At 46.9% G+C, this 14921-nt stretch overlaps 1 protein-coding gene across 1 annotated transcript in view; it reads left to right on the top strand.

The window, feature by feature from the left end:
- Positions 1 to 2296: 2296 nt before the first annotated feature.
- The window catches only part of LOC126456521 (uncharacterized), a 280557-nt gene continuing 267932 nt past the window's right edge, over positions 2297 to 14921 (top strand). Inside the window, exon 1 of the mRNA XM_050092270.1 lies at positions 2297 to 2405. Within this exon, the coding sequence (XP_049948227.1) occupies positions 2361 to 2405 (45 nt within the window). The 5' untranslated portion in view covers positions 2297 to 2360. The remainder of the gene's footprint in view (positions 2406 to 14921) is intronic.

Here is a 14921-nt window from a genome sequence, read left to right as displayed (position 1 = left end):
TCGGACTACAACATTTAATACCTTCAAAGAAATATGAGTATGAGATGCCTTGAATTTGGCTCTCATACGTAGAGTAATGGGGATAACACGATATTTAATGAGAGTTTGGGAATTTTGGCATAAATGGAATATTTTAGCTGTGGAAAAAACAGTTTTGTCAGGGAACTGGATGTGATAGAGTATTCTTTTTTTCTTTTTTTTTTTATCAGTCTACTGACTGGTTTGATGTGGCCCGCCACGAATTCCTTTCCTGTGCTAACCTCTTCATCTCAGAGTAGCACTTGCAACCTACGTCCTCAATTATTTGCTTGACGTATTCCAATCTCTGTCTTCCTCTACAGTTTTTGCCCTCTACAGCTCCCTAGTATATCACTATCTAAACATTACGTCTTACGAAAGTTACTTGATCACATTTGCACAATTTTCTGCAGCCTGACATTCTTTTTTGATGACTAGAATACAAAAGAGTTGCATTTACATACGCTTTAATCAGCACCGCATAGTAGTTGTTGGCCAATAAGAGGAAACAATTTTTGCGAATACCCTCTACAACAGCACAGTGACTCATGATTACATGGACCTGTACGATTTTGGGGACCAGAAATGAAGGGGCGAAACAAATCCCATGTCCTGTTCGGTATACCTTCTTGCCTTATGTTTCCAGTTTTTCATAGTTTACTACTTTGCGTTTTAAAATACGCAAATCGGATATCAAAGCGCGAATCACTCCTTTCTGCCTCGAATCTGTTTTCTGAAAAACTCTGCAGTTTACCATAAATGGCAAACATTTTTCGCAATTTTTTGCAACTTGAAGCTGAAACTATCGTCTGCTTCAGCGTGAGTGTCAGCGACCGATTGTTCTTGCTCCACTTCCCCTTCTCTCTTTCTTTTCTTTGGACTTGGTCTGAAATTACTTTCCTTTCCATAGCGTAAAATTGAAGGAACAGAGTCAGGCCAATACTGAAGCGAGGAGTTAGCAATAATGTAACAAATCATTGAGCAGGCGTTAAAGTATAGTTTGTTTTATTGCTTTACAAACAATACTTACCCCTGGTTTTGTTAAGTTCTTATTTTTGAAGTCCTTCTCTACAAAATGCTCGGAGCGTACTACGGGACTCGTATTTAAATGCTGTGATCCATCTTTTCTAAATATTTCATCAAGATCTGCTTCTTTACTGCGAATAGCACTCTGTTTACATCTAAGAATAACAAAAACCAAATTACAAATAATAACGTTCTCAATTATACCAAGTAAAGTGAGAGACACTAACCCCTAACATTAACACACAAAATGCAAAAAAAAAGTACACACTTCAGTAATGTTTTACATGACGATCAGCAGCTGTGGCCGAGCGTTTCTAGGCACTTCAGTCCGGAACCCCGCTGCTGCTACGGTCGCAGGTTCGAATCCTGCCTCGGACATGGATGTGTGTGTCCGTAAGTTTAAGTAGTTCTAAGTCTAGGGGACTGATTACCTCAGATGTTAAGTCCCATAGTGCTTAGAGCCATTTGAACCATTTGAACGATAAGCAATAGTTGACGTACCATATAATAACAAGCGGAGTAAGCCCGTTACGACAGGTGGGCGAAGGGAATTGGCTTGTGCTGCAAGCAGACCCAGCGACCCATCCAGTGGCTGGAAACTGTACAGGGTGGTGGTGATGATGATGATGATGATGATGAAACAATAAATTACAACAGCACTGTAGTAACCTGTGCATGGACATAATTTTTTATCTTGTCCTTTTCTTTAATTTAACTCATTTTAACCAGACTGTTTTCAAGTAACTTTAAAAAGGATTTAATAAACGCTTGTTGGAATATGCTTCACGTAAACGTGAAGTAACTGGTATATCGGACGAGTCTGAAGCAGTATTTCCGTCTACATTGCAAATTATTCCTAGCTACCCTCTGCTATGCACTGCGGTGTTCTCTCTGCAGCTGTTGTTGCCAAACTGCTGTATCGGTAAATCATCATAAGAACCTCAAAGCCACTTGGAGCGGAAAGCGCGATCGCGCAGTTTTCCCACGGGCATCACTCCCAGTGCAGTGGCAGCATTGGCAAAGGTGGGAAGGGGGCGGTGGAGAGAGTGAAGGGGGAGGGGGTAGGCGGGAGAAGCAGCGTGTCGCGTGCTGCAGCTGCAGCTGCAAGCGTGCGCGTGCTGTGCTTCCACTGGGGTAGAGTGGGGCGTGCCTCACACACACACACACACACACACACACACACACAGTGGGTAGCGTGTTCTGCGTGGGCCCGTCCGAGGTCGGGCGCGTCAGTCCGCCAGTGCGTATCAGCGAGGCAGCCTGCCGCCGACAGCGTCACAGTTGCGTTACGTCACGTCACGTGCACACCGGCAGACATGGGCGACGCGCATGCGCCCGCTCGCTTCAAGAGGTGCGCCTCGGTAAGTACAGCACAAGACGCTACGCCTGCGCAACCGCTCATACGGGCTAGCACAACTCCGCTCCACATCTCCACTTGCTACGTTTCCCACGCATAGTTCCTCCTGAAAGCTACTACAGACGGGGTACTAGGACGTTTCCTGTGTATCCAGTTAATCGACGAAGTGCGCAGGTGGAATTTTCGGGCCGGCCGGAGTCGCCGAGCGGTTCTAGGCGCTACAGTCTGGAATCGCACGACCGCTACGGTCGCAGGTTCGAATCCTACCTCGGGCACGGATGTTTGTGATGTCCTTAGGTTAGTTAGGTTTAAGTAGATCTAAGAGTAGGGGACTGATGAACTCAGAAGTTAAGTCCCATAGTGCTCAGAGCCATTTGAACCATTTGGAATTTCGACACAGAAAAGTGATGAAACGCAAGCTATCGGGTTCTTCCTACATATTCCAATCCATTTAGTTCTTATTTTGTCCCCTACAGCTTTTTTGTGTCCAATAGATTTTCCAGAGTTCACTCCACATAACAGCGACAATGTGGAACCAGACAGTGTAATAACTTTATCCAAACGGGTAAATGTGTTTTACCCTGTTGACGACATTGACGCATAACGACCTTTGATATATATTGTTTTGATTAATGTTGTGTACACCCAGATACTCTTGCTGTCCAACATAAATGTGGAAGGAGACGTGGCCCTACCCCCCGAAAGTAGTTGCTGTTCAAAAAATGGCTCTGAGCGCTATGGAACTTAACTTCTGAGGTCATCAGTTCCCTAGAACTTAGAACTACTTAAACCTAACTAACCTAAGGACATCACACACATCCATGCCCGAGGCAGGATTCGAACCTGCGACCGTAGCGGTCGCGCGGTTCCAGACTGTAGCGCTTAGAACCGCTCGGCCACTCTCTTTTATTTTTTATCTCATTTTGTTCTATATTGTTCGTTGAATTTGTTCGTCGCGGACGTCCGATGACAGTCGTTCAGGTTGTTCGTTGATCCGTTCACTCAGTTTTTTTTATTACAGAGGGTAGCTAAACCCTGTGACCGGACACGCTGAGCTACCGTGCCGGCGACCACTCCGGCCGGCAGTTGATGTTACTGAGTTGGCTCGCTAACAAGCCGCACCTATACAAACTCTTCGTAGGGCCAAACAGGTTTAGGCAAACTACGTCAAAACTGAAAGCAACCAAAATTAGCAGCTATTTATAGTAATTTATTCAGAGAAAGTACAGATTACCTAATTCTCGTATGAACAGATGCTTAAAGCTTCACTTATACAGACCTATGAACACTGGTCTTTCCCTGAATGCAGCGAACGATAACTATGATCACTTGTGGAATGTCTAGTTTCGCTCTTGTTGACGACGATTATAGACACAGTCCGGATGCCGTTCCGGAGTGCTGTTGATACCGTGCGAATAGTGACGAAGCGGTACCGTGCGTGTGCTTATACCTACGTTTGGCGGATGGACGCTCACTTCGGAACTACACAAACGTAAAAAAAATCGCAACACCAAAATATGACTAATGTAGAGCAATGAAATTTCGGAAGTACATTTATTTAGGTAACTTGTTTAAGGGATTAACATTGCAAGATCACAGGTTAATGTAAGCGCGAGATAAACCATTGCAAATTTGAAATGTTGGTGCCGGCCTTTGTGGCCGAGCGGTTCTAGGCGCTTCAGTCCGGAACCGCGCTGCTGCTACGGTCGCAGGTTCGAATCCTGCCTCGGGCATGGATGTGTGTGATGTCCATAGTTAGGTTTAGGTAGTTCTCACAAGGGAACCTCCCCATCGCACCCCCCTCAGATTTAGTTATAAGTTGGCACAGTGGATAGGCCTTGAAAAACTGAACACAGATCAATTGAGAAAACAGGAAGAAGTTGTGTGGAACTATGAAAAAAATTAGTAAAATATACGAACTGAGTAGTCCATTTGAAGATAGGCAACATCAAGGACAATGGGTGTCAATGAGTGCCGTGGTCCCTTGGTTAGCGAGAGCAGCTATAGAACGAGAGGTCCTAGGTTCAAATCTTCCCTCGGGGGAAAAGTTTAATTTTTTATTTTCAGTTTATGTGACAAACTCTTATGTTTTCATCACTTTTTTGGGAGTGATTATCATATCCACAAGAAAACCTAAATCGGGCAAGGTAGAAGAATCTTTTTACCCATTCGTTAAGTGTACAAGTTAGGTGGGCCGACAACATATTCCTGTCATGTGACGCACGCGCCGTCACCAGTGTCGTATAGAATATATCAGACGTGTTTTCCTGTGGAGGAATCGGTTGACCTATGACCTTGCGATCAAATGTTTTCGGTTTCCATTGGAGAGGCACGTCCTTTCGTCTACTAATCGCACGGTTTTGCGGTGCGGTCGCAAAACACAGACACTAAACTTATTACATTGAACAGAGACGTCAATGAACGAACGGACAGATCATAACTTTGCGAAAATAAAGAAAGTAAAATTTTGAGTCTAGAAAAGACTTGAACCAAGGACCTTTTGTTCCGCAGCTACTCACGCTAACCACGAGACCACGACGCTCCTGCGCCTATCTTCTCCTAGATGTTGCATATGTTGCGCATGGACTACTCAGTTTGTACATTTTATTAATTTTTTTCATAGCTCTACACAACTTCTTCCTGTTTTCTCTATTGAGCTGTGTTCAGTTTTTCAAGGCCTATCCACTGTGCCAACTTATAACTAAATCTGAGGGGGGTGCGATGGGGAGGTTCCCTTGTCAGTCTAGGGGACTGATGACCTCAGATGTTAAGTCCCATAGTGCTGCGAGCCATTTTTTTTAAATGTTGGTACATTAACAACCAGTGTAACCGCTAGAAGCTTCAATACAAGCATGCAGACGTGCATGAATTACGTTGTACAGGTGCCGGATGTCAGTTTGTGCGATGCAATTCCATGCTTGTTGGATTTGGTCGGTCAATGCAGGGACTGTTAAATGTTTTTTGTGGATGACGCTGGACTTATCATCCGATGACTTCCCATATGTACTCGATTAGAGACAGATCTGATGATCGAGGAGGCCAAGGCAACTTGTCAGCATTCTGTAAAGCATGTTGGGTTACAACAGCGGTGTGCGGGTGAACGTTATCCTGTTGGAAAAGACCTCCTGTTCACGAATGGCAGCACAACAGATCGAATCAACAGATTCACGAACAAATTTGCAGTCAGGTTGTGTGCGAAAACCACCAGAGTGCTCCTGCTGTCATACGAAATCGCACCGCCTACCACAGCTCCAGGTGTAGGTCCCGTGTGCCTAGCACGCAGACAAGTTGGTTGCAGGCCCTCAACTGGCCTTCTAACCAGCACACGACCATTACTGGCACAGAGACAAAACCATCTTCCATCAGAAAACACAACAGACCTCCACCCTGCCCTCCAACGACCTCTCGCCTCACACCAAATGGCGGTGGTTTGGGGTCAGTGCAATGCCCGTTCCGGGGCGTCTAGTTCGGAGCTGACCTTGAAGTAACCGATTTATAACAGTTCGTTGTTCACTGTGGTGCCAACAGCTGCTCATACTTCTGCTGGAGATGCAGTACGATGTGCCAGAGCCATATGCCGACCACGATGGTCTTCGCTCTCAGTAGTGCCGCGTGGCCGTTCGGAGCCTGATCTTCCTGCGACCTTACATTCTCGCTGCCAGCAATCGTGTGCAATGCCTACATTCCTGCCAAGTCTTTCTGCAGTAACGCGGAAGAATCGTCCAGCTTCTCGCAACCTTATTGCACGACCTCGTTCAAATTCAGTGAGGTGTTGACAATTGCGTCTTTGTCGCCTTAAAGGCATTTTTGACTAACGTAATCTCATCACGTGTAATCTCAAAGGTAATTGACGCTCACGTCTGTTACTGCGTGTATTTAAATCAAACCTAATGCGACTGGCGCGCAATCGGAATACACATCTTCCTTCAGGTGTAGAAACACGCATACAAACTTCCATTCATGTAGCTCAACTCCTTGTTGGTGTTGCGACTTCCCTTCCCCGGCAGTGCGCCCCCTATGGTGTCTAACTGTAACTAGGTTGCGCCTGTCCGGAAGCTAGAGGTTGGCCTTGCAGTGTGTCGCACCTGTCATGGACATAGGAGTTGTTGATGCCACAATAGCTATGATGCTATATAGGCTCCAGTAATAAATTTCGTTTTGTCTGAGATCAGAAAGATTGAATCAGGCAAAAAATACATGTCTGTTTATTGTAAACTCACGGCATTTCGTAAAAATTACTTTCTTTAAATTTCGTTTGTCAGCTCTAATTGATTCATTCAACTTATCCCTTCGTATGATAACGATCGTCGCCAGGCTTCTACCTTTCGTCTGATCGAATATCGTTTCCTATCTTGCTTGTACATAATTTCTTTTAATATTCGTCTGTAGCACCACAAAGAATTCTCCTCGGGTTTTTTTTTCTAGATTTTTCATTGTCCATGTTTTCCTGGATGTGGAAATCTCACTTGTACACTTATGATTGATAGAATATCTGCAGTTTTCTGAAAATGAAGAAAGCTTTTACACCTGTGCACATCCCTTACGTCTTCCCGCTTACCGAGCGAAATGGCACAGCGGTTAGCACACTGAACTCGCATTCAGGAGAACGACAGTTCAATTCCGCTTCCGGACATCCTAATTTAGGTATTCCGTGATTTCCCTAAATAGCTCCAGGTAAATGCCGGGATGGTTCCTTTGAATGGCACGGCCGACTTCCTTCCCTAATCCGATGAGACAGGTGACCCCGCTGTTTGGTCTCTTCCCGCAAACAACCCAACTCTTCTCGCTTTCCGTCGTTTAGTGCAACCTTGCTTCCAGCTTGGCCAAAAGTCTCTAAATGTTCATTTATAGAGGGTGATTATGTCACAAACTTTCAGAGGTGATGGATAAGGATAAATGTGTTTCAAATTGCGTATGTTAAATACCATCTTTTGCAACTGACATGAGAGTCTTATTATGACTGCGCAATTTGTATACCTGCAACTGCGGGCAAAAGTTGCCGAAAAAGAAAGAAGACAACGTGTAATTGAATTAACTTGAGGCAACGAACCCTCGCCCAGAAACAATAGAGTCGGAAGTTATAATCGAAAATCCTTCTCATACGTCTGACTATGGAAAATATGTATCAATACTGTTGTTACTAAAGCAGTAGGGTAGGAAACTTTCGGAGGTGGTAGTATGGACCAAAACAAGGAATAAAATGTCTATTAAACATAGCTCTGAAACGCATACCTCAAGCGATATGAGCGCTTGTTCATCTTCGATCCGTGAAACACCTCTCTTCTACTGCGAACGTTTTGGTTTCCGTATTTTTGGAAGAGGTAGTATGGAGCAAACAAGAAAAAGCTGTCCGGTAACATTGGAGTGTAAAAGGCGCACCTTAAGAGCCGTGAGCACTTCAATAAAAGAGACGTGTTTCACATTATCGATGTTCAACCTGTGCTGGTAGCTCTTAGGGTATCCATTTTAGAGCCGATGTTCACTAGAGATTTTCTTCTTGTTTTGGCTCATACTACCACCTCTGAAAGTTGCATAGACTACACTGTCAGCAACAACGATACTGGTACGTTTATTCCACTGTCAGAAGTATCAGAACGATCTTCGCTTCTAACTTTCGACTCAGTTTCCGGACAAGAGTGCGTCACCTCTAACTGACACATTTCCCTTCTCCATCATCCCTGAAAGATTGTTACATCATCGACTAATCACCCTGTATACTTCATGTTCCACGAAGTCACTCTTATTTACAGTGAAGACATTTGTTTTCTATTTTTCACATTCTGGATAAATACTAAAGAAGTTTTTCATTCCTAGAGCACACACACACACACACACACACACAATCTGTTCCTCACTGCGACTGAAGGTCATTTTTCTACTTCACTAACCACAACGAGATTGTAATTTACGCAGTTTACCATCTTATGGTCATGGCACAGCCACTGAAACGCACAGTGTATGAAATGAAATAGTGAATAAAACAAAAACGTCTCGTTTAAGACTTAATTATCAGTAGTATCCAGTGCAGCCCGTTACACTAGAAATAGATCCGAGTATGGAAATAAAATGGTCGTCGTGTGGCATCGTTGGCCGGGAGGCCCCATCCGGGAAGGTTCGGCCGCCGAGTGCAAGTCTTATTTCAGTCGACGCCACATGAGGATTAAATGACGATGAGGACAACACAATACCCAGTACACGAGCGGGGAAAATCTCCAACCCGACCGGGAATAGAACCAGTATTGAAAATTATGGCCAACAGCCTTGCCACAGTGGTAACATTGGTTCCCGTCAAATCACCGAATTTAACCGCTCGCGGACTTGGCTAGCAGTTGGATGGGCGACCATCTGTGTATGACACACGTTTTTGACAAGCGGGGTGCACTCAGCCTTTGTGATATGCTAATTAAGGAGCTACTTGAATGAGAAGTAGCGGCTGCAGTCATCAGAGCTGACAACGGCCTGGAAAGCGGTGTGATGGCCACATGCCCATCCACACCCGCATACAGTAACGCCTAACGTCTGAGGATGACACGGCGGTCAGTCGGAACCATGTGCCTTTCGAGCCATATTCGGACGGAGTTTATTGTAGTGTTGGGTGGTTTCACCTCACGTTTCATAAACTGTGTTTCTGATTGCATATACACTGCTTGCCCAATGTGATGAAGTACGTAAGTGAGTAACCGAGATTATAGTTCAGTGTTCACGACAATGATCTAGTGAAATACTTAGGACCACTGCCAGAAAAGATCCGAGGTGCATGTTTCGAAAAATAGGAGCTGAATTTTTCGTGTACTCTCAATAATAGTTTTGCAAGCGCAACATAATTTCTGCTACGTAGGTGAAAAGATAGTTGTGAATGACCACACTTGTGCCAGGCTTCTTTATTGTCTCTGGACTTCAACGAAGTGCTGAAGCAACTTTCAGTATATGAATGAAATGTGTCAGAACCACACCACAATACAGTTAAACAGATCACAAACGTTGTAAGAGTTGTGGGAGAGCCGGACGCTGTGGCCGAGCGGTTCTAGGCGCTCCAGTTCGGAACCGCGCTGCTGCTACGGTCGCAGGCTCGAATCCTGCCTCGGGCATGGATGTGTTTGATGTCCTTAGGTTAGTTAGGTTTAAGTAGTTCTAAGTTCTAGGGGACTGATGACCTCCAGTGTTAAGTCCCATAGTGCTTAGAGACATTTGAACCATTTAGTTGTGGGAGCGTGTTACTATTATATTTCTTAAAATTAATTGCATGACACGTGTTTTTCTCAAATTTTTGGACGAATGCAATTTCTTGGATATTACGCTAAAGACACTTAGCAGCTACTGATGTAAACGCTATAATTATTATTGATGTACCAAAACATTTTATATGTTTTGTTTTTATTATTATTAAAGTGCAGGCATCGACAGTACATTAAAATTGTGGGTAACTGCAAGTAAAATTTGCTGGCGGAAAGAGAATGGGGTGGGGAGGGAAGACAGTAACAAGCAGTTCAAATGGTTCAAATGGCTCTGAGTACTATGGGACTTAACATCTGAGGTCCCCTAGAACTTAGAACTACTTAAACCTCACTAACCTAAGGACATCACACACATCCATGCCTGAGGCAGGATTCGGACCTGCGACCGTAGCAGCAGCGCGGTTCCGGACTGGAGCGCCTAGAACCGCTCGGCCACATCGGCCGGCCATTATGGAAGGGGAACATGATTCTTAACAGCGTGTATGACCGCCATGGACGGCAACAAGCAGTTACCATCCCCTCCCTCTGCTCCAGAACTGAACCTGTGCTCATTTACCATTAGTGTGGGTGTGGTTTTCGAACAAACTTACAAACTGGAGTATGTAAGCGTAAGTGTAGTTCTATAGTAGGTCTACGAGTAACAATTTTATCGCGTGCGTAACCGTATCGGTGTTCGGCCGGGGTTAGCTGTGCGGTCTAACGCACTGCTTTCCGGGCGGGAAGGCGTGCCGGTCCCTGGCCCGAATCTTCCCGGCAGATTAGTGTTGAGGTCCGGTGTGCCAGCCAGTATGTGGATGGTAAGGCGTTTTTCCATCTGCCTCGGTGAATGCGAGCTAGTTCCCCTCATTCCGCCTCAGTTACACTATGTCGGCGATTGCTGCGCAAACACTTTCTCCACGTACGCGTACACCATAATTACTCTACCACGCCAACATTGGGGGGCGGGGGGGAGGGGGGGCGGGGGTTACACTCATCTGTTGTGAGACGTTTCCGGGGGTCCACTGGGGGCCGAACAGCACAATAACCCTGGGTTCGGTGTGGGGCGGCGGTGTTATGGGTGGACTGCTGTGGCCTGTGGTGGGGTTGTGAACCACTGCTACGGCGGAGACAAAGCCTCTCCGCCGGTTCTAGGTCCCCAGTTCCATACAGTACAATACATCATTTCTTCCACGTACAAGGAGCCAAGTTTCTAGGAAGGCAGGCATTCGTTGATCGTTACTGTGCTGACGATGCGGGTTTTGTGGTTTGAGCGCGCAGAATTTGTTCTGGTGTGATTCGATGGTGGTGGTGGTGGTGTGTTGGGGCTTTTGGGCGCTCAACATCGAGGTCATCAGCGCCCTGACACACATTTAAAAGAAACAAATGTGGACAGACCTAAGAAAACTAAAGCACACACTCAAACAAAGCAGGAAAAGAAGGAAAATGCTACCTAAGGAAGTAAAACCTAAGGAAAGGGGAAACATAGCAACAAGAATGCCACTGAAATTGTCACTGGCGGGCTACTTACATAGAATATGGGCGAGCTTGTCACACAGTGAGCAAATTAAAATCCTCTCCCTAAAATCTTTGTAAAAACATTTGACATGGCACAGAACTTTAAAACTTTAACCACATTCGTCCGAGTGTTGCCTAAAAGAGTTGGCAGGTCCGCTGGCAAGTCAGCCGTGGCCCGCTGGTCAGAAAATAAAACGCAATCCAAGAGAACGTGGCGCACAGTGACCTGGACGCCGTAAGCACCACACATTGGAGGGTCCTCTCGCCGGAGAAGGAAGCCATGCGTCATAGGGCTGTGGCCTATTCGAAGCCGAGTGAGGAGAACCTCGTCCCGTCGACGGGGCTGAAAGGAAGTACACCACACACGCGTTGTGGGCTTGACTATACGGAGCTTATTGTCAGTCACTTCCAGCCACTCATCCTCCCACCGACGCATGACCCGTGAGCTCAACAGCGAGGTGAGTGCGTGCAAGGGGATAGCACACTGAGATACGTGTGGATCGAGACACGCCTCCTTGGCTGCGAGATCTGCCCTTTCATTCCCAGCAATGCCGACATGCCCTGGAACCCAGCAGAAAGTTACAACCTTCCCCAGTCGCTGTAGTCGGAGGAGGGCATCCTGGATGGTCTGGACAATTTTGTCTGCCGGATACAAACGTTGCAATGAGTGAAGGGCACTGAGTGAATCGGAACAGACAAGAAATTTAGGAGAGGAAGAATGTCTCATGTGCTCCAGTGCCCGCAAGATCGCAAACAATTCTGCATCAAAGACAGTAAAAGTCTGAGGCAGTCGGACCTTGAGGACACGATATGGAAAAACAACTGAGCAACCAACAGAATCCCCTTGTTTCGACCCATCCGTAAAAACAGCTACATAGTCGTGGTGCTCAGATAAAATGGCAGAAAATGCTGCATTAAAAACGGTGGCAGGAGTGCAATCTCTCTTGTACTGCAATAAATCTAAAATCACTCCGGGCCTCTTCAGTAACCAGGGTGGCAGGCGGTTAAAACCTTGGATTTGGGGTTGTACAGACTCCACACCGAGGGACTCTACTACACGTTGCACACGGATCCCAAACGGCAACGTAGCCCGGGGACGGCGGGAAAAAAGGCGGTCCAGAGGTGGATGGGCAACAAGATGGTGAGCAGGCGATCTGGGAGCTGCAAGAAACTTACAAGCTTGGCGCACCAGCAGGAGCTGTCGGCGGATGGTAAGTGGGGGTTCGCCAGACTCAGCACAGAGGCTGGGTACGGGACTGGTCCGATAAGCACCCGTGGCCAGTCGGATCCCAGCATGGTGAACAGCGTCAAGGATCCCCAAATAAGATGGCCTCGCTGACCCATATACTGTGTAACCATAGTCCAGCCGTGAACGCACAAAAGCTCCATAAAACTGTAGGAGACGCGCCCTGTCCGCGCCCCAAGACCTGTGGCTGAGGCACTTGAGGATGTTCAGTGCCTTCAGGGTTCTGGCTTTCAAATCACGTAGGTATGGCAGCCATGACAACCTGGAGTCAAAAATTAGGCCCAGAAACCGCACTGTGTCTCTAAAATGTAGTACAGTATCCCCCATATGCAAGGCAGGCAAAGTAGAAAGATGACGAGAACGATTAAAATGAACACAAACACACTTTTCGGCAGAAAACCGAAAACCCGTCTTTGCAGCCCACTCCTCTAACCGCCGCACTGTTAGCTGCAACTGACGGCTAACGATTGCAACATTGGAGGAGGAACAGAAAACAGCAAAGTCGTCCACAAATAAGGAGCACTGTACTGGACTCCTCACTGTAGACGTTATACTGTTGATGGCTATGGCAAAGAGGGTAACGCTTAAAACACTGCCCTGGGGGACACCGTTCTCTTGCTCAAAGCGATCAGACAGTGTGTTACCAACGCGGGTCCGAAAAAACCGCTGAGACAGGAAAGACCGAATGAAAATGGGGAGGCGGCTACGAAAGCCCCATTGATACATTTGTGCAAGAATACAGTGTCTCCAAGTAGTATCATATGCCTTACTGATATCAAAGAAGATACCGATACAGTGATGCTGACGGAGAAAAGCCTGCTGAATAGCTGCCTCTAGGAGGGTCAGGTTGTCGACCGTGGACCGAAATTTTCGGAATCCACACTGAAAGCGGCTAAGGAGCTGTCTGGTCTCTAACAGCCAGACAAGACGCCGGTTAACCATCCGTTCCATGGTCTTTCCGACACAGCTTGTCAAGGCAATACTACGATAACTACCGGGACATGTGCGGTCCTTTCCTGGTTTGAGGAGAGGGATGAGAATTGCCTCCCTCCACGAGGTGGGGAACACTCCTGTCTGCCATATGAGATTAAAACATTCGAGGAGGATTTCCTTTGACGCCGCTGGAAGATGTCGAAGCATGGAGTACCGGATGCGGTCGTAACCTGGTGCAGTGTCAGAAGTCTCAGTAAGTGCCGATTCAAGTTCCCACATGGAGAAAGGGGAATTGAAGGCGTCAGAACTGTTCGATGTGTGTGTGTGTGTGGTTTGAGGTTTTCGGGCGCTAAACAGCGTGGTCATCAGCGAGAACTGTTCGACCGAAAGTCCAAGGTCGCTCTTTCGACAGTCGCACGGTAGCGACGAAACGCTGGATCCTGATTTGTAGTGGCAGTACTTTGTGCAAAATGCTCTGCCAGCGTCTGAGCAATGGCTCTGGGTGTCGTTTGGAGGCATCCCTGGTTCAGGACAGCAGCTATTGGTAAACGGCTATGTTTACCGGAAATCCTCCGGATGGCTTCCCATACTCTTGTGGAACAAGTGGAACGGTTGATGGAGTCCAGGAACTCCTGCCATGACCTTTTCTTGCTCTCTTTAAAGACACGCCGTGCCCTGGCTCTCGCGATTCGAAAGGCGGTAAGATTGACCGCTGTTGGGCGGCATTTAAATCGGCGAAGAGCCGCACGCCTGTCCCGGATTGCTGAACGGCACTCTTCTGTCCACCAAGGCACAAGGCGCCGCTTAGGAGGGCCAGAAGACTGTGGTATGGACAGGTCAGCAGCATGATGGACCACAAGCGTGATGTGATCCACCCATTCCTGTACGTTATTGTGGCGGTCAAAGACAGCCAACCGAGTGAACAGTGGCCAGTTAGCCCTGCCAATCATCCATGATGGTGGCCGCGGCTCCAGCAATACACCATCCAGGAGATGAATGCGGTTAGGGAAGTGATCGCTGGAATGAAGGTCGTCAATGACCTCCCAGTGAACAGAGTCGGTGAGGGTTGGAGAGCAGAAAGATAGGTCAATGGCTGAGAATGACCCTGTAGCAGTAGAGAAATGAGTCGGAGTACCTGTGTTGAGGATTCACAACACTTGAGATGTTAGGAGGCTCTCCAAAATTCGACCTCGAGCGCAAAGAGGAGCCCCACAGGACATGATGGGCATTGAAGTCTCCCAGGAGAAGAAATGGGCGGGGGAGTCGGTCGATAAGATCTGTGAGAGCGTCTAAGGTCATTGCATCCAGAGGGGGTAAATAAAGGGAGCAAACGGTAAGCCTCCGAGGTGAATAAATTTCAACTGCAACTGCTTGCAGGTCAGTATCCAGGGGGAGGGCAGAGGAGTGGTGGTCATTATTGACAAACACAGCGACTCCGCCTTTGGCCCTTTCTCCAGTCAGGTCATCTTTGCGATAAGACGTATAGCCCCTTAGTACAGGAGCATCAGATGGTTTTAAATGCGTTTCCTGTAAACACAAGCACAGGGGGCGTTGCCGTGCTAGGAGGTTCAGTTCCTCCACATGTGCCCGGAATCCATTCATGTTCCACTGT

This window comes from Schistocerca serialis, chromosome 2 (assembly GCF_023864345.2).
Source record: "Schistocerca serialis cubense isolate TAMUIC-IGC-003099 chromosome 2, iqSchSeri2.2, whole genome shotgun sequence".
In the NCBI taxonomy this organism is placed as follows: Eukaryota; Metazoa; Arthropoda; class Insecta; order Orthoptera; family Acrididae; genus Schistocerca; species Schistocerca serialis.
Note: the sequence above shows the minus strand (reverse complement) of the source record. Positions and strands in the feature narration are given on the sequence as shown.